The 21,090-nt window shown below is 30.0% G+C and overlaps 1 protein-coding gene across 1 annotated transcript; it reads left to right on the forward strand.

The window, feature by feature from the left end:
* The first annotated feature begins 4,128 nt into the window (after positions 1–4,128).
* On the forward strand, positions 4,129–6,991 carry LOC101255574 (plant intracellular Ras-group-related LRR protein 4). Its single transcript, XM_004253201.5, has 3 exons — positions 4,129–5,339; positions 5,464–6,377; positions 6,472–6,991. The coding sequence occupies exons 1-3, from the start codon at positions 4,700–4,702 to the stop codon at positions 6,619–6,621; spliced, it is 1,704 nt and encodes a 567-aa protein (XP_004253249.2). The 5' UTR covers positions 4,129–4,699; the 3' UTR covers positions 6,622–6,991.
* Positions 6,992–21,090: the final 14,099 nt, after the last annotated feature.

Consider the following 21,090-nt stretch of genomic DNA (forward strand, 5'->3'; position numbering starts at 1 on the left):
TCTACCAAAAACCATGTCAACCTCCTCACTTCACCAAATAATTGTCGCTTGCTCCATTAAACTTAAGCCAGCAAATTACCTCATAAAGAGGACAAACATATCCCAATTGATTCATATCACAGAGAATGAACCAAGTAAAAGTAGTTGTTCCACTGGACAGACTGCTGTGGAAGTTGTAGAGACTAAGAAGAATGCAAAAGCTAATGATACCATTGATGATTGGAAGAAAAAAAATGTGTTACTAAGGACTTAGATCTCAAGCACCTTGACAGAAGAAGACACACAACTAATTGTGGGCTACTCATCTACCAAGGAGATGTGGGAATACTATAAAACAAACAATTAATTTTGCTAGAAGCGTAGGTAAGACACCATGTCCCACCCTTAATCAATTTGTTAATGCTCTCACAGACTTTGATATAAGGGGAGAGAAAGAAAAAGTGTCTCAACAAAATCATAACATGGAATTGTTTGCCCAAAAAAGCAAATAAAAAGGAAACAACAACATCATCATACCGAAGCATTAACAAAATAATTTTTTTGCTGAGTATTCAAAGCTTTTTCGCTGAATATTCGACAACAACAACATCACTATATCGAAGCATTGCTAAACAATTTTTTTCTGGGGATTTAAAGTTTGTTTTGGCTGAATATTCAAAGCAAGCTAGGAGTGACCGTTCCTCTACTCACTAGCTTGAGGGAAATTGTTGAAGAAGAAAGGAAGCTAACGATTTGAACATTCAAAGGAACAGGTCCAACGCAGCTGACTAACATTTCTGCAGCAAGTGTTGATAAAAAAGAAGCTGAGAATTGGAACACAGGTCCAACGAAGCTGACTGACGAGTTACAACATTGTTGTAGAATTAGAGTCGCACTAGGATTAAATTAATCATATTAATTAGTATTATATTTTGACTAGGATTAGATTGGGATTATATACGACTAGAATTACTATTAGAATTATAGTACTATTAGGATTTATATTATTTATAATTGCAATATTAATATTATAGTAGTAATATGTATTGTAGTAGGACTCTAAGTATAGTTAACTTAGGACTACAATTCTCTCCTATATAAGGAGTATATATTAACATTATTATTCATCAATAAATAAATTTATCAATACGATTAATACTACTAATAATGATCAACATATTAATACTATCAATATTGATCTAACATATCAATATTATCAATATTGATCTAACATATCAATATATGAATACATCACTACTATCAATACAGTAAATTCTATCCGTGATTTCTCTAGTCCTAAACGTGAGATTTTTACATGAATTTTTACAATAATAAGGGTGTTCATGATTCGGATAAAAATCGATTAAAACTGAAAAATTGAACCAAATCAATTTTTATTGGGTTAGGTCTAATTTGGTTCTAAATTTGTAAAAACCAATGGTATATGGGTTGACTATGGTTTTATTAGAAAAACCCAAAGAATCAACTGAACTGATACGATAAATTATATTATACATACTTAATATATTATTTTTCTAAACAATTTTAAAGATCTTATATGTGTTTTCATCAAAATTTATTTATAATTTACTTGTGAAAGAAAAATGTCCAAACTGAGCATATTTATCTTATTGGTTATATGTATCTGAGTTTGTCTATCACAATTCCTTATAAGATTGAAAATATCACTTTCTTTCTCTTCTAGGCCAAAATAATTAATTTTGAAGCTTTATTAATAATAAATTCAATAATTGAAAGTTTTGTAATGTCTGTCATTCTAACTATTTTCGCTTAAATGGATTGTTGTTACTTTTTTCACGTTTTGGATGAATTTTTCTTTTATTTTTGTCTATGGTTAATAGCCGAATAGCCAAACCAAATCGATAAATATATACTATATTTTGGTTTGGTTTTCATAATTTTAAAGCTAATTAAGTTGATTTGATTTTAATTTTAAACATTAACCGATCTAAACCGATCCGTAAACAACTCATTATATATTAAAAAATATTCTTCTTCTTAATAATTGCTCCAAAAATAAGAAAAAATAGACCAAATTACTACATGTCTCATTTAAATACTCTCACTATTTTATGATTCAAATAATTTCAATTTTTTTGGTAATTCATCAATGTATAAAGTATAATCTCCTTTACGAACAAATACAAAATTTAAAATAATTAAATAAGCATGGATAATGTTTGGTCTAAATTTAAAAAAGAAGTATTTACTGTTAGAATTAGTGATAACTTCAGTTTCTTTAATTTCGAATTTTTCTTTTGTGATTTTATTGTCATGGTGGGTAAAATTACATGTCTTTATTAGGAGTATATATTTTTTTTTTTTGGTTAGGTTAAATTACTGTTATACAATAAAAGGGAAAAGAAATCCCCTCCAATCTTCATTACTTGGTATGATAAATATATGCCACCACATATACAAGATCATTTTTCTTGTTATTTCTTTAAAAAAGGAGTAATATTTTTATACTAAATAATATGAAACTCAAAATATTTATATATAATAATGCTCTTTCAATTTTACTTATATTTTGATCAACATTTTAAGTTATTCTAAAAAGTAAGCATGAATAAAAATTATGAGATATTCAAATTTTCAAAATTGATTTCATTCAAACTTCAAATAAGAACACATGAACACCTAAGATCCATTTTTATAAACACAAAAAAGAAAAGAAAAGAGAGAAACAAATACAATGTTGAAATAAATAAATGAATCTTGAAGAATTACTAACAAAAAGATTTAGGTTAAAGATACTTTTAACTTAAATTTCAAAAAAATCTCAGTGTAAGAAAAAATAAAAAATCTTCATAAAAGTAGAAGGTAAAACTTTTGACCTCTTATATTTATTTTGTACACGTGACATATATCTACTACACAATAAAAAAAGTACAATAAAAATTAATCGATATTTTATTTTTTGAACTTAAAAATTTATGAGTAAAAAAATATTTGTTTCACTTAAATACCACTCAAATATTTGTCGGTATTGAAAATACTAGTAACGTTTTGTATATTATTAGTTTGTTACTGCAAATGCTGAAGATCTAACTTCAATTAACAAAAGAATACTGTTCCGTCCTATATTAACTGATTGTTTTTACACGTATATCTAAAAAAAAAAAGTCATAAATAAACAAAATAATTTCACTAATTCACCTTTTACGAAATATTTTAATTTTTTTTATAAATAAATGTAAATATTTTTAAAAAAATTAATTGTGAGAATAAATAAAAAAACATTTCATTAATAACAACTAATATATAATTTTTTTTTTTTAGCTAGATAAGCAACTAATATGCAACAAAAATAACAATATACGATATAATATATAAAAAAATAATAAAAAAATTTTCTTCCGTTATCATCGAAATATAAAAACAAAACACAATCGTTAATAACCGATAAGTCATAATTAAGTCCACTGTTTGCTTCTTTTTTCTATGAATTTATCATCCCAATTTATGCTATTACATTTTTTAATTTAGGATAAAAGATTAAAAATATTTTTAAATTATGTGAAAGAAATAAAAAGAACATCTATTAATAGTTTGGCTAAAAAATATCTTTATCATTAATATTTTGGTTTAAAAATTCCTTTAAACTATGCGAAAGGAATAAAAATGTCCTCCATTTGTAGTTTGGTCAAAAATATTTTTACGATCAATACTTTGATTCAAAATTCCTTATTGTTATTTAATGGATAAAAAACTCATTTTTTTCTATATTTTTATTTGTTAAAGTAATTTTAGAAGAAAGAAAACAAAAATAGCGTTCCTTAATAATATTTTAATTAAGAAGAAGATGTGTTTAAAAAGAAAAAAATAATATATTTATTCGGAAAAGGGAATATTTGACTCATTTTGTGACTATAGGGCATTTCTTGACCAAATTATTGACTGCAAGTACATTTTTGAGGTAAAATATTAACGGTGAAAACATTATTTAGCCAAATAATAAACAAAAAGTATTTTTATTCCTTACACGTAATTTAAAGATATTTTTAACCATGTTCTCTTTAATTTATTAAGATTAAGATTCATATTAAGTAAACTTTCATAAATATTGAGAATTACGATTATAATTTTAAAATATATATATATAAAATGATTATTAATTATTATGTTATGATAAATTCATTCCTCACACTGGCAAGTGCTAATAATACATCAATCTACCATTTCTAGCAACAACAGGCAACAGCTGTGGAGATTATTATTTTTTTTGTATAAATAAAATGTGTTACCTTCGATGGATTTATCGTTGGATTTTCCATCAAACCAAAAACTCTCTGTTTTCTCTCTCACACAACTCTTCTTCTTATAGCTTCAGTTTCTCGTTAAAGAAAAAATGTCAGCAACTCAGAGTTCTGTTTCTGAATGCTAAGTGGGGTTTGCTTTTTCTCATTATTTTTTTTATATGCTGCCCCTGTTTCCATAAACACTCGTTTTTTTACTGTATAAAACACGAAAAACAAGTAAAGTTTTGTTCTATTATTTTGATTTGATTGGTGCTTCTAGAAAGTTTGTAAAGAAGGAGAAATCAATTATAACTTTCTCAACATTTTAGGTTTCGATTGAAAAAGCTAAGTTGTTTTTGTTCTATTTAAGTTTTGGAAACTAAACCCCAAACAGTGTATTCGAATCTGGATACTGTGGGTGGTTTCTGTGTCTTTTTTCCGACGAAATTGAGAGTGAAATGGGATCCTCTGCAATGTCTGTTGACGAGATTGTGGAAGAGATGATGAGGCTTAACAAATCACTACCAATAAGGCCCGGGATAGATGAAGTTGAAGCAGCAAAAGTTTTAGTTATGAATATGGACAAGGAGGAAAAAATGAAGTTAGAGACAATTGCGCGGCAAAACAAAAGAAAAGATGTACCAGAAGAGCTATTCAAAATATTGCAAGAGATGCAGAGGAATTTAGTTTATTTTCAGAGTAAAGAAGAGAAGAGGGAGGCATTAAAATTGTTAGATCTCGAAAATGTTCATTACCTGTTCGATGAATTGATTCAAAGAGCTTCCAAATGCTTATCATCGAATCCTCAAGCTAATAATGCTTCTTCAAGGAATTCCAGTAATTTGTCTTTGGCCAATTCATCTTCCTTCAACGGTAGTAGTTTCAATTCTCCGGCAACTACTACGACTATGTCTTCTTCGTCCAGCTTTTATAGTGAGAAAGAGTCTGTTAAAGTGTCTGAACTGGTTACAAGAGACGACAGTTACTTGAAGAAACCGACCACTGCGTTTCAAATGGATGGAATCGGTGTTGGGCTTCGATCTAAGAATGCTTCTTCTGCGCCCCAGATTGTCGATACCACTTTGAAGCGTACTACTGGTAAGTTTAATCTATTTCCTGTAACATTAATGTGTTTTTTAGTACTTTGTTAGCTTAATTGGATAAATTTTGTTGCCTATAATATGATAATTATTCGATTAATGGAGAAGCCATTTATCTGTAGGTCAAAATGGTGAAAAAATGAGCTTGATAAAGCTTGCTAGTTTGATAGAAGTTTCAGCCAAAAAAGGAACCAAGGAGCTAATTCTTCGAAGAAAATTGTCAGATCAATTAGAATGGATTCCAGATTCACTTGGGAAGCTATCAAATTTGGTGACTTTGGATTTGTCTGAGAATCGAATTGCTGTATTGCCAACTACCATCGGGGGTCTTTCATCTTTGCAAAAACTAGATTTGCATGGAAATAAAATTGTTGAACTTCCTGATTCAATAGGAGATCTGCTTAACTTGGTCTATCTAGATCTAAATGGCAATAACCTGAAGACATTGCCTTTGACTTTAGCGAGGTTAACTCATCTCGAGGAAGTTGATCTTAGCTCTAACATGCTATCTGTGCTCCCCGAGGCAGTGGGATCCCTTATCAGTCTCAAAAAACTGATCGTTGAGACTAATGACCTAGACGAACTTCCTCACACTATTGGTCAATGCACTTCGCTGAAAGAACTTCGTGCTGACTATAACCGTCTTAAAGCTCTTCCTGAAGCCTTGGGACGAATGGATTCTTTGGAGATTCTATCCGTGAGGTACAATAACATCAGGCAATTGCCTACAACTATGGCATCCTTAACAAGTTTGAAAGAGCTCAATGTTAGTTTCAATGAGCTTGAGTCAGTGCCTGAGAGCTTGTGCTTTGCCACTACACTCGTAAAGCTGAACATTAGCAACAACTTTGCGGACCTGCAATCACTCCCTAGATCCATTGGAAACCTTGAGATGCTTGAGGAGCTGGACATGAGTAACAACCAGATACGAATTCTACCAGATTCATTTAGGATGCTTTCGCGTTTGCGTGTACTAAAGACAGAAGGAAATCCTCTTGAAGTGCCACCAGGAAACGTTATCGAGATGGGAGCACAGGTGTGTTTGAGTTTTAGTTTTTTTTTTTTTAACTATACTATCATTATGTTTAATTGTTCGGTTTAGTTTCGTGAACGTTTATTTTGGTCATCAGGCTGTTGTGCAGCATATGGCTGATGTTGTTGAAAAGAGGGATGCGAAGCCACAACCAGTTAAGCAAAAGAAATCATGGGCTCAGATATGCTGTTTTTCAAGATCCAACAAACGTAAGCGCAATGGTATAGACTATGTCGTCCAAGCGTGACACACGTATAAACTCTTGACCCTATATTTATCTGGTAACTTTGTTCCCTTTACTGCCTCTGCTTCCAGCTATTAGTCTGTTGGCGATAGAAAACTGGAGGTTTAGTATTCAGTAACCAGCTGGTGATCCAGTATTCATGGCACTGATCCAGCAGATTGGGGTTGGATAGTTGTTAGCTCTTACACATTTGTTGTTTAATAATTCTCCTCAATTCTTGTCCTTTGATGTTGTGAGTTAATAAATGTATATGGTGCACGAGACATGTTTGCTGCATTAATTACAATAATAAAATGTTGGGTTGTAAGGGAATGGCTCACATGCTTTTGTTATCCCTCCTACAGTGAAATTGAGCTCTGCCATTTTTCTTCAATTCCAACAGAATTATCACTATTTATTTATTTTTTTTTTGTTACCACATGTTTCTTTTTTGCCAGTTGGTTCATCATCTTTGTAATATTTGCTTGTAATTTTATCATGTACGTTCGAAAATCACTTGTAAAAATCGATATCACACGGCTATGAAGAGGGAGGAAAATATCTGTTGTTGTTGAATGAATTATTATGAGTTGAAACTATCGTCACTATGTTCATAACAACACAAATGACTTCGAGTTGAAGTTAAAAGCAATTAATAAGAGTTTTCCAATATTAAATCCTAAATTATTCTTCATGTGGTCCTCGACGTTCAAAAAAGGCTGGCAATTTGTTAGGCAAATGTCATTATATTGGTTAACAACTTGCTATAATGCTTAAACAAAGAGATTAAATTAGACTAATCCAATAATTTCAACTTTTTGCCATAGACTTATTCAGAGAGACACATACATGTAAAGCAAGTAAACAAACGCGAGATCCCGGGGCACAACCCCTTTACCAAAAAAGGCAGTGAAGAGTTGGGGTAGACATGGTATTGTATATTCCAAATTACTATTTATATTCAAATCTTTGATACTGTCATTTTGATATTATGACACTCGTATGATATATTGAATATCAATTTTTCGATATTCAATACGGTATATATCATACCAAAGTATATAGTTATACAAATAACATATATTATTAAAATACTACTAAAAAATATGCAATCTGGTATTTTAAATGGAACTGATTAACAAAAAGAGTTTTTTTTTTACTTTCTTGTGAGTATATATATATATTTTTTTACATGTGTGATGTGTTGATATACTACAACTAAAACCTTTTTTTGAATTGTGGAGTCCGAAGCCTAAAGGATAAAAAAAATTCAAAAATTCTAAATGGGTATATCAATTTCTTTTCTAACCAATAAATCCATATTTTTTTAAAAATAAAATCGCTGCCAATGCAACATTTTTGGAAGATTTTTTTAAAAAAATGTTAAAATCGCTGCAACAACAGCGTTTTTATAAAAAAAATATTTTTTTTTAAAATCGTTGTATAGGTAGCAATTTCTGTTAGCATTTTTTTTTTGTAAAATCGCTGTGTCAGACAACGATTTCTGCACTTTTTTTTGAGTGATTTGTTTTTTTTTTTAATTTCCTGCCAATTATTTCTTTAAAGTGATTTTTTTTAAAAAAAATTGCCAATTATTTTTTTAAAGTGATTTGTTTTTTATTTTAATTTTTTGTCAATTATTTTTTTAAAAAAATAATTAATTAACTAAAATAGTTGCCTAGCATGGCATCAAAAAGAGTTTCACAAAAATCGCTGCTTTGGCAGCGATTATCCAAAAAAAAGTAAAAATGAAATTCCCCTCTAAAATTGCTACAAAAGAATTATGAAAATTCTGCATGGGCAGCGATTTTCTTGTAAAAGTGAAAAAAAAAAAAAGTTTGGACAAAATCGCTGATAAGTCAGGGATTTTGCCCTTTTGGTTAAAAAAGAAATTGATGTTCCTCTTTGAAATTTTTGATAATATTTTTTGTCTTTTAGGATTCGGACTCTTGAATTGTGAAGTCATACTACTCTATTACGGGAGTACATATATTAGTCGAAACTAAATGAACAATGGGTATCGATTTTTACCATACCGTAAAATAGTGAAATCGAATCACACTAAATTAAATTAATTTGATAATGGTATAATAGTTTTAAAAATCAAATACCCAAATTACGATATCAAAATTTTAAATACCGTACCATATCATGCGTACCTCTCCTAATCATAAATTCGTGGACATCAATAGACACAATATCCAATAAAATTTACGTTAAATCTCATATAAAATCTAGTGATATGAATGAAAACCTCTCACGTAGAAACTACGGATAATTAGCGTGGTGCTAGGCCAGCAACAGGCAACGACCATAAAGACGAAATGTGATGGATGGACAAAAAAATAAATGAAATAGTACTATGACTTCGATATGTAACGCTCTCGATCAACAAATCCCATGTTAACAGTATTACCAGAGAGATGGTGAACTACTAAGACACCACTAAATGATTTCGACATGACCAAAATATTTCTACGTAGGATAATATTTTCGTATGAAGATAATATTATATATATATAGATAGATAGATATAGATATAGAAAGTATATCAATAGAAATACCAAACGTCAATTCTACCAACTTTTGTCACAATATAAAGTATCCTGTTAAGAGGGTGCGGAGCTAGGGGAGATTTGTTGGTTCAGAGTTCGAACGAATCTAATAGCTTTTTTGTAGACTTATATTAGAAAATTAAGAAATAACTTGTGAACTCCTAACAAAATTGATAGATAACTCAATGATAAGAAAGAGAGAGAAAATTTAAAACTCGTGATCCTCCTCTATGTGTACTAGCTATGGGGAAAAACAATCTAAAGGAGTACATATATAAACACAATAAGAAATGTAAATGTGATTACTGAGACAAATTTAGCAAATCGCTCTCCACTCTCCATTCTCGCTCGCCTCTCTCGCTTTATACACAGAAGTGTATACTTTTGTTTCTGTTTTGTATAAAGCGAGAGAAAAATTGTATATACACATGCAAAAATGTATATCTTCGTGTTATACACTTAATTATACAATTTACAAACATTTTACTTCAAATATTGCAGAGAAAAAGGCCAACGAATTATACAATTGCAATGAAATACAATTTTCTCTAGCTTTATACAACAGAAGTGTATATATTGTGTTTCTGTTTTTGTATAAAGCGAGAAAAACATATATCTTCTTGCTATACATTTATAATTATGCAATATACATACATTTTAATTCGATTCAACTGTATGCAAAACAAATTATACAATTGCAGCGAAATAGGCCAGCGAATTATACAATTTAGGCCAGTGAATTATACAATTGTATATGTATAGCAAATTATACAGTTTTATGTTTGCTATGGAGCCAATTATGCAAAGTTTGCTATAGCATACAAATATAAATTTTTTGTTTGATATATGTGAAAGTTGCCTTTTTTTTTATTACAGACTATAGCCTAATTTAACTTAAATTATCTATTGTTATCTTTATCTTTCTGTGTACAGTATAATTTTTCGATATATATATATATGAAAATCGATGATGTCCGATCTCTATTTTCCTTTCTATCTTACATCAATTTTATTTTATTTTTCAATGTATACTTGAAATTCACAACGAATTCATATAATACATTTGTATTAGTTATACATTTATCATGGCATTTAAAAATGCCTATAATTGTAAAATGTGTTGAATTCCAAATGTATTACAATTGTAACTTATATTTTCTTTTATGAATGATGTCAAATAAAAAATCTTCATATTTTCATATTTTCGGAAAAAAAATTGTACTTCACAAAATATCCTTAAACATTAAAATAATTAATTTAAAAATGAAGAGAGAGTGAGAGAAAATGAGGGACAAAAAGAAAAAAAAGGAGACGAGAAAATCCACCGGAAGAAAAAGCATGTATTTTTTATTATTTTTTTGGAAAAAATTCAAATATACCTTTAAAACTTTTTTATTTATGTCATCAGTTAAAATTTTAGTTTATTTATGTCATTACCGTTAAAGTAAAAATTCGTTCGTACCATTATTTTTTAATAATGGTTTTGCAAAATCATTTTTGACACGTGACTTATTATAATTCGACCACATCATCAATTTTTAAAATAAAAAATTAAAAAAATTAATTTAATTTTTTTTTCAGAATTATGATTTTTTAATTAAAAAATTGATGACGTGATCAAATTATAATTGGCCACGTGTCAAAAATGATTTTGCAAAACAATTGTTAAAAAATAATGGCACGAATGAGTCTTTTCTTGAACGATAATGACATAGGTGAGCCAAACTTTTAACGGATGACAAAAAATCCACCTCGCTTCACCCCAGCCCTTCTCGCTTCTTTCTTCTTGTTCACCCCAAGCCCCAGGCTACTCCCCACCCTTTCTCTCTTTTCTTCTCCTTTGACGGATACACTCGAAAATACACTATTCACCATTTTTATACACTTAGGGGTCGTTTGGTGTAAAGATTAATAATGCAGATATTAGTAATGCCATAATAAAGAAGTTATTTTTACCAAGTGTATGGTTCATTGTTTCCCACCTCATCTCGTGTTTGGATTAAGACTTTATAAAAAACTTTTTTTCAATTATACCCTGAATTATTATGCAATTGGGTTAAGAAAAATAATTGTCGGACAATTATTTTTTATGACCTCCAACTAGCTATGAAAATAACAATTTTGTTGTCATGTTTGCCTTTCTTTTTACTTAAATTATTTGAGGATAAATAATTGTCATCTTAGAAAATTGATCACTTATAAATGTCAATTTTCATTTTTTTTTTTAAAAAAGATAAACTATCAACTTTTAAAATTGAAAAAACGGGAAACAATAGTAAATTTAAATAAATCATCTACATTTACACATAAAGTATAAATAATTAGAAAACCGCCGAAAGTCTAAAGGGTCAAAAAGTTATTAAAAATTCCAAAGGGGTACATCAATTTTTTTTTAACCAAAAGGGCAGAATCATTGTGACATAACGATTTTGTTTACACGGCGTCAAGTCAAAATCGCGGACCTACCAACGATTTTTTTCAAATCTTTTTTCTTTTTCTTTTTTTTTTTAAAAAATCATTGCATAGGCAACGTTCTAATGGACTTTTTTGGAGAATTATTGCCTCTGCAACGATTTCTGTGGAAATGTTTTTTTTAAAGATCACTGCAGCCAACTACTAAAGTACAATATTTTTTAAAAAATATAGCTGCCAATTATTTTTAAAGAAATTATTTAATGTTGGTGATTTTTTTAAAAAAAATAATTAAATCAGCATTTTTATTAAAAAAAAGTTTTTTTCTTTTTAATTAGAAAAATCGCTTGTAGTAAATTTTCTTTTTTGTAAGAATATCCTTGCCAATTATTTTTTTTTAAAAAAAAACTGATTTTAATGTTGGTGACTTTTCTTTTTTGACTTTGATCAAAATAAAAATTGCATTACAATTTTTAATTAAGATTTCACTAAATGATTTTTTAAAATAAAAAATCCATTTTTTAATCACTGCAATCGAAATATTTATATATTAAAAAAAATAAAAATTAAAAGCAGTGTTTTACTAAAAATTTTTCTTGGCAACGATTTTTGTGATATTTTTAAATAAAAGATCGCTGCTTGGTGGAAGTTTTTTTTAAAAAATAAATCAGTGCCAGTTTTTTTTTAAAAAAAAAATTGTATAATTTTTTAAAAAAATTGATTCACCAATATTTAATATTTTAAAAAATAATTGCCAACAATATTTTAATAAAAGTTATTTAACTAAATATCTGCAAAGATTTTTAAAAAGGAAGAAAGGGAAAAAAATCCACACTAATCGCTGCCCCAAAATAATATAATAATTTTCCACTGCAATCGCTGTCTAGGCAGCGATAATTAATTTTTTTTAAAAATAAAAACGTTTCAGTTAAAGCGATTTTATTTTTATAAAAAGATGAAAAAATGCATAAGTACCCTCTGAAATTTCAGAGACACACTTATACTATATTATAATCCTATTACCCCGTGAACTTATTTTATAAATAATTTTCTACCTTTTTTCGCTCTACGTGACACTAGTTTGAAAAAAAATGTCAGTACACTCTGGGCCCACAAGATAGTGCCACCTAGGACAAAAAGGGTTAGAAAGTTATTTATAAAATAAGTTCGAGGAGTTAATAGGACCTTACTATAGTATAAGTTTGTCTCTGGGATTTCGGGCATATGTCGAGGGAATACTTATGCATTATCCCAAAGAAATTGTCAAAAACGCTACCCATGCATCGAACTTTTTGGAGATATCGCTGGTACGTAAGCGATTTTACTCTTTAGGCTTCAGACTTCATACATCACGCCCCTAATCCTACAATTGAAGCAACTCATGCACGCCATTGAAGCAATTTGACACAATCATCAATGATAACCTCTTAGACATAAGACCATAAGTAATTTACAAAGTTGTAAGAACATATTTGCAAAGCTACTTGTTAGTTGGTACTCTTCAAGTCTCACAAGTTGATTATCTTACTAAAAATAGTTATCATATATTATCATCTTATTAAATTAAAAAAAATATTAATTAAATTTTTCTAAATTATTCTTAAAATTAATTCTTTTTGAAAGTGTTCACGTTTTTATTTATATAATTTCCAAAAGGTTTTTTTAAGAAACAAATTAGTAAAACCATTTTTTTATTTATGTTTCTAAATAGGAAAAACTACATAAAATGGCAAACTATATTTTATATTAAAATAATATAGCTATACTTCCATAAATTTTTATTTTATGACTATATTTAATTAATAAATAGCAAATAAATATTAAATTATCCTAAAAAATATATTATATGCCCCTAATTTAAGGAAGTATTCATTCCTTATTAATTGATCTTTCAGCCTCACGTTTCTCTCTCTATAATATAATCTCATATTAATTACATTCCATATTAATGATCTTTCACGCCTCCCGTTTCTCTCTGTTTAATATACTCCTATATTAATTAGTATTACTCACGTAATTAATTATGTTCCTATTTTAACGTTTTTATTCCTTCTATAATAATTATCGATGTATTCCTTCCATAATTTTGCATGCACTCCTCCATTTATATTTTTACAGCACATATATTAGTACTATAGAGAATCCATTTTTCAGCTTTTTACTTTATCTCTTAAATCCTACCAAAAATCTGATTTCTAGTCTTTTTCCAAGAAACCATAGCTATAGTACTACAGCACGCCTAGCTTCAATTAAAGAAGCTATTTTCACGTCAATTCCAAGAAAAAAAATTTCAGCCTCACGCCTGGCTTCAATTAAATAAGCTATTTTCACGTTAATTCCAAGAAATCTTTTTTCAGCTTACTACTTATCTCTTAAAATCTGATTTCTATGGTAGTCATTTTCTAAGAAACCAATTTTACAGCTTCAAAATTATATCCAAAATCCTCCCAAAATCAAAATTACCATAAAATTCTTAATCAATTAGATCTCTATCAAGCTTCCACGAAATTAGGTTTTATTTTTTCAAATCAAATACGCAACATTGCTTGATTTTCGGAAATATTTATGTTGTTTAATATTTATTTGTTTTTAATTTTTTAGGATCTGGGTTGTTATGTCTAAACGAAATACCACAAGGATAATCAGAAGAGGTACAAAATATACAATACATAACATGGTTGAAATATCATCTTTTGACCTAGGTATAACTCAGATTAAAACACAAATTTCAGGATATACTGCTGCTATGGAATTACATAAGAAGTCGAAAGATGAAATAGTAAGGACTCCTTCAAAAAGAAAAGTAGGGTCAACGGTGAAAGCGATTCAAAAAAATTGTTACAAGAGGAGGAAAGTAAAAAATGTAGTTTTCGACATGATCGGAGAACATGCAGTTAATGAAGAACAAAACGAAGTCAGTGAAGAATTAAAGGTATGTACATTTTTTATTTTTTTATTTTTTTGAATAATTTTTGCATATGTACATGCAGTGTACTTTAATTTGTAAAATTTACTTAAATGAATATAGTTTTTGACTATGATATAGTATTTATGTTGTTCAATGGTGGTAACTGTAGTGTAGATATATACATGCATTTAATTTTGTAAAAAGTACATAAGTGGATACATCTTGCATGAGATCTTTTTGAGTTAATGTAGGCAGTGATGTAATGTATACAGGTTGATATAATGTATGCAGGTTGCATGTTATAGTGATGTATATCGAACATGACAAGTAACAGTAATAGCTAGATTCAATGTGAATAGTATGCAACTCAGAGATGATCTTTTGCGAAAATATGTTTGTTATAATTTGTATGTCTGTATACTAAATATTTCAGGTAGCTCTTATGACGTGGTTAAAACTTATGAAAAGAAACATCCTTTTGTTTCTGACTTCATACAAGAGCCATATAATTATGGCTTTCTGAAGGGCTTCTTGCTAGCCATATGAATAAGTAAGTATACATAATATATATATATATATATATATATATATATATATATATGATGATGATGATTATGTAAACATAATATACTTAAATATTAATTAATTTTTATTTGTTATTGAAAGGATGCATGGTGAAGATCGGTATAAGAATAAAAAAGCAAAACTGGCGGTTGATATGGATTTGGGCATTCATCGAATATCAAACAAGAATTGGTTCTACTCTCTGTCTTATGATAAACAACTGCTGAATGATGAGGTAAACATATGAATTTAAACATAAAAAGTAGAATAAGTATTGTTCATATTTTTATGATGTGCTAATTTTTTACATTTGTTTTTTAATTGTTTACAGCATATTGATGTGATCATGTATTACTTGCGTTAAAAAAGTAAATACAACATCAATAGTCGATACAAATACACTACTGTTGATTGTATATTCAAGTCAAAAATTTCTGAAATTTATACTGCATATGCTCAAGTTGGAAGTAACTTTTGTGTTGCAAATGTTGAAAGCGCCATACGTGATTACATAAAAGGATATAGGTTGATGGCTGCCATTCCATGGAATACAATCGACAATGTGTTCATACCAGTGAACGTGGAGTATAAAAATCACTGGGTGTTGGCTGTTTTGTCATTAATTGACAAACACATTTATGTATATGACTCATACAGAGCAGCAGGTCATAACTATCATGTTAGAGAAGAAATTCAAAAGCTTGCTCAGCTTCTGCCAATGTATGTTTCAATGGAGATTGGAAATGGTTCGGATGATGCAGAAGATAACCACATCGCATACGACGTGACGTATGTGGAGGATATACCTCAACAAGGATCAGATTTTTTGTAAGTATAAAACAAATCTCTTCGTTCAATTTTCCTAAAAAGTATCAGATTTTAAAAAGTAATGTGTATTTTCAGGGATTGCGGGATATACTTGCTAGCATTTGCCGAGTACCTAAGTAAGGGTGAAGGTATTCCAGTTAAGTATCTTGATTCTAAGTTACACCGTATCAGATACGGTGCACTCTTGTGGGAATATGCAATGAAAAAGATGAAAGACGGGGCTGTTAGCGATAATGAGGCACCACCAAGAAGAATGAGGACACCCGCAAGGATTGATAATAGTCAACTTGTTGTGATTGATTAGTATTTCGTACTAGTTCTATTTTTTTTGAACTTATGGTAAAAATTAATATTTTGGTTTTTTGTCAAACATTATCAACTTTTCTTTATATTCATATATGATCACATTAGTTGTTTTAAATTTATTTCTGTGTTATTTCATAATTAATTAGATGTTCATGACTTGCCATGATTTGGCTTTGGCATCGGTGAATTAGTCAATGGCTTATCAGTAAAAAATTAAGTGACCCCATTTTTACATGTATAAACATGGCATCCATGCACATAACGACGCGATCCCACAAACAGTTTTTAACGGTCTACATATTGAGAATCAATGTCAAAATACATATACACTTATACTAAAGAAATTGATTCCAAAATTTGTATCAAAGTAATACTTACATATACATAAATAGCTATACTTACATATTTGATATCTTATTTAATAAATATTTCAAAATATTCAAAAGGCAAATAACTCATCATTCCTTTATTCAAAATAACAAAAATTAACTACAAAAACAATTTAATAGTGTCCTGTAACAATTTCTATGCATTTCGTGTTGCAGTTCGACATGAACGCCTATTATGACCTTGTTGTCCACATGTACTACAAGAATTGGTACCCTTCCTTTTGCTCAGTTCGCTAAATGACTTTTCACGTTGCTTTTTGGCCTTCCTGGAGGTCGCTTGAATTTTGGTGGCAACACAACTTCGGTAGCAATGTGTTCAGGTATGTTCCATTCACCTTTGTCAGGTAGAGGATATATAGGGACTTCATATGTTTTCAATATTGGTCCTCGCTTATAAAATTCTGAACAATATTCTTCCGGAAGCATGCGATTTTTATTCAACACACTCCACACATGTGAGCACGGTATACCGTCAACTTGAAACATGTTGCAACTGTAAGTCTTTTTTTCCAAGCATACAATATAACTCTTCCATTCATCACTTACGGAATAAACGTAATCAGTTGACGGGGCAACCTATAATCAATACAGAAATTCAATTATACACTTTAGTATTAAAGCAAATATCTTTGATTACTAAAATAAATGAATACACAATCCATTGAACAAGAATTTTTTTTCAATATACATACCATCATACTCCCCGATTTTGATTCATTAAGCAAAAGCATCTCTTGAAACTTATTCCCAAGCAGTGTGAATGTGCATGATGCATTTTTCCAATTTGTGCAATTCCATCTAGCAAACATCAATCGCACTTGTTCAAGAAAGTCAAATATTGGTAATTCTCTTGCTGCTACTAACGTCGAATTGATGCACTCTGCTATATTCGATGTCATAACCCAACCACGAGGAACTGGTGCATACAACCTTGCCCACTTCTCATATCCAACCATCTCCAAGTACCCTTACATCAAACTGCTCAACCCTTTTCATTAGCTTATCAAAATCACTTTGAGTATATGCCTTTGCGATAGTGTAGAATACTTCACTCAATTGATCATTTGCTTTTCAAAAATTCTTACATACATTAGCCCACAAGTGCCATATGCAGGCGTAATGTTGGACATTGTTGTATACAATAGATACAGCCTTAATTATGCTATTATGTCGGTCAGATACTACACACATATTCTCTCTTTCTCCATATGCTTCTTTGAATTGTTCAAAGAACCATGTCCAAGAAGCATCATTTTCCGAATCTATAACTCCGTATGCCGAAGGTAATATATTCCCTATTATAATATACAAAAATAGATGAATAACAAGAAAAATAAAAATAAATTAAATTGTATGTATGTATCCAAATACCTGCTCCATCCATAGTGCTGGCTGATACGAATGCGCCAGTGTATGCTGATTTGAGGTGGCTGGCGTCTACAACAACAATTGGCCTGCAATGATCAAATCCCTTTATAAAAGCATCCAGCGCTATAAAAACATACAAAAATTCGTCATTAGGTGTTTTCTGCATTCGTATATGTGAACCAGGATACGTCTTATCCAACGTATACAAGTATCCTGGTAGCTTCCCGTAAGACGCAGCTGGTTGCCCCATGATAGATTCTAATGCCTTCTCCTTTGATCGCCATGCCAACATGTAATTAATATCAATACCCAAATCCAACTTAATGTCATCTTTAATATCATTTGGACTGTACTTCCTCTTATGATTCCTCAATTTAGGTGCTATTATTCCTCCAATCAACGAACTTGTTGCTCGACAATCTGAATGCACCCCATCCTTCAAAGGACATGTATGTTCAGAGTTAAAAACTCTAATTTTGAACATTTTTGACTTGTTAATACTTGACGCTTTCATTAACCACATGCATTCTTTAGATTGGCATACAAGAGTATAATTGCGAATACCATTTATAGTTTGATTTTAGTTTTGAGTTGCATCTTATATAAACGTAATATGAATAAATTTAAACATAATTTACCTAATAGAGTTTGACCTCTCCACCAAGAATTTAAACCTTTTTTTGATTGAATATTTTTCCATCACATATTTCAATGTCGACTTATCCATGCATATCTGATCCACCATTACCTCCTTTTGCGATCTGTTAGTGATTATTAAATCATTTTCAACATCAAATGCATCTACTGTTTGATCGCCAAATGCTGATACAATTGCTAATGGATCATCCTCACTATTTAATTCTTTATTGTATTCAAGTTGCAACACATCACTTTCAATAGAAGTTTCTCCAGAACCAGAATATACAATATCAACATCGTAAATACTAACACACAGGGGATATACTCCAATTTGAGTATTCATTTTTTTCAACTGAACATATAGGCGCACACCCATGTCGTTACATATTTCCATAGGCGTGTCGTCATCTTCAATAGTGTATTTAATCTTCATACACTTCTTTGTAAGATCAACGTTCAATTGTACGGAAATCACATCAACTAAATCAGAATATGAAGCATATTCCTTCAAAACAATCCCGTCAATGTTGTATTCCACATAACAATTCTCATCGCTCCATTTTCCGGAATGGCGAATTAAAACACAGATTGTGGCCATTTTTTTTCGTAATTTTTTTCCAGTAGTATAGTGTATAAAAACATATTCTGCATATCTTCATTTTTTTATATGTTGACAAGAATCCTATTAAGGAAAGGTAAGTTACAAGTTGAAAGTGCCAAATTAGTGGGCTACAAAATAGGATTTTCAGTTACATTTAAATTTCAATGTGTTTTTGTATTTTTTTTAAAAAAAAATTAGCCAATTTTTTAAATAAACTGTAGCTATTTTTTTTTTAAATATGATAAATATAGTCAACTCAATCTAATAACCCTCAAACTATAACTATTTATGTAAGTATTACTTCTAAATATGGGTATAAAAAGAAAAGTGAATGGAAGAGTGGGTTTAAGTAAGGGAGTAATGATGGACATCCGCAATTAAATGTATTTGTAACCATAAATAATAAAATAATGTATCTCAAAACATTAACAAAATATTGTGGGAAACAAATGAGATGAGTATAAATAAATTCTACTCAATACTCAATACCAGCATCCGATTCTAAGGAAACAACAACAGTAGTATTAGATACTGTGGGAAGAGCTAACAAACTTTTTATCCTTTTTGAACATCCAATGTTCTCTGCCTCTATAACCAGTTTCTCCAGATTTTTTGCAAACACTTGATCAGTTCAGTTAGCTCTATAACCTTTTAACGTGTACAAATTCTGCAAAGAACCTAAGAATATGTTTCCGTACATGTCTTCCATGTCATCGCACCAGTAATTTATGAAAAAGTAGTCCTAAGGATACAGAAGAACCACAAAATTACAAGATATGAATATGTACGTACCCATATAGGGAACTTGTTGATCGCGAAAAACTGTCTGGAATAATATCAACAAGTTCCCTACTTATTGGAAAGCCTAGTCATTGGTTGTCATCCGCAGGTAACTTCATGTGCGTTAAGGACAATGGGAACATATTATGAAGAAAGCTCGAGGCTCCTTTTGTTGAGTGTGATGTATGGAAAAATGAATATACTAAGTTCAAGGTGACACAAGTTGGGGACTTTATTGCAAAGAAGGCTTTGTTTGTGGAAAGTTACCAAATTCCAACATAATGATAAATAGAGTTTCCAAATATGTGTTTATTAGGTAGCAGTTTCTAGTATTAATTGAAGAACATTGCTATTGTTTCTGTTGAAGTAGCTTATATAATTTGAGTTGTCCTTTTCTTTAAATGATTTGATATGGATCATTTTTTATGTAAAAATGTGATATTGAATTTCTACGCAATGTTAACACCTTCAATGGTGACTTTGCTGCACTAGTACTTAGCTGCTTAACTCCTTCAATGGAGGTTTATGTGCAGAGAAGAAAGTAATGTGCAGAGAAGAAGAGAAAACTAACAAAAATACAGTGAAATGTAATCTTCCCGTATTGAGTTCTCTATTCCGGAGTGATTTTGGCTACCGGATTTGTTCATATGCATTTGAGAGCTTGTCTAGTCCTTGTCAAATTTCTCGTTTGCTGGACTTACTTATAGCTATGATTTCTGGATTTATTGGCAAATGAGTTTTTATAGGAAAGTAATTGAATAACCCAATCACTGTGAATAGTGATGAAGAAACAGAAGCATACGCGTTCAACTCATGCCTCTGCTATGCTGTTTTCGGAGTGTTCTGACAAATCCGATTTATCTCACAGGCAATGCCGTCTAGAATCATCAAAAGTCCTAATTATATCTTGCTTTTGAAACTGTTGTTAGTTGTTTATTGATGTGAATTCAAACATGTATGTATTGGGTGGCCTCAAGACAATGAAGCCCCTTGTAGTTGCATTAACATTTCATACATGAGTTTAAGTGGCTGCATTGCTGAGGTACATTATTTTAATAGCCTGTTTGGTCAATTTTTACGAATATTTCTCTAATTTTTTTTTTAATTATTATTGCATTAACAGGCAAAATTCAGAATTTAAGA

This window comes from Solanum lycopersicum, chromosome 2 (assembly GCF_036512215.1).
Source record: "Solanum lycopersicum chromosome 2, SLM_r2.1".
Taxonomy (NCBI): Eukaryota; Viridiplantae; Streptophyta; class Magnoliopsida; order Solanales; family Solanaceae; genus Solanum; species Solanum lycopersicum.

Excerpts from the sequence above, each read along its gene's own strand:
- LOC101255574 (XM_004253201.5), top strand. The coding sequence starts at position 4,700 with ATGGGATCCTCTGCAATGTCTGTTGACGAGATTGTGGAAGAGATGATG. Across the intron at positions 5,340-5,463 it reads CACTTTGAAGCGTACTACTG|GTCAAAATGGTGAAAAAATG; the intron begins GTAAGTTTAATC and ends ATTTATCTGTAG. Across the intron at positions 6,378-6,471 it reads TTATCGAGATGGGAGCACAG|GCTGTTGTGCAGCATATGGC; the intron begins GTGTGTTTGAGT and ends TTTGGTCATCAG.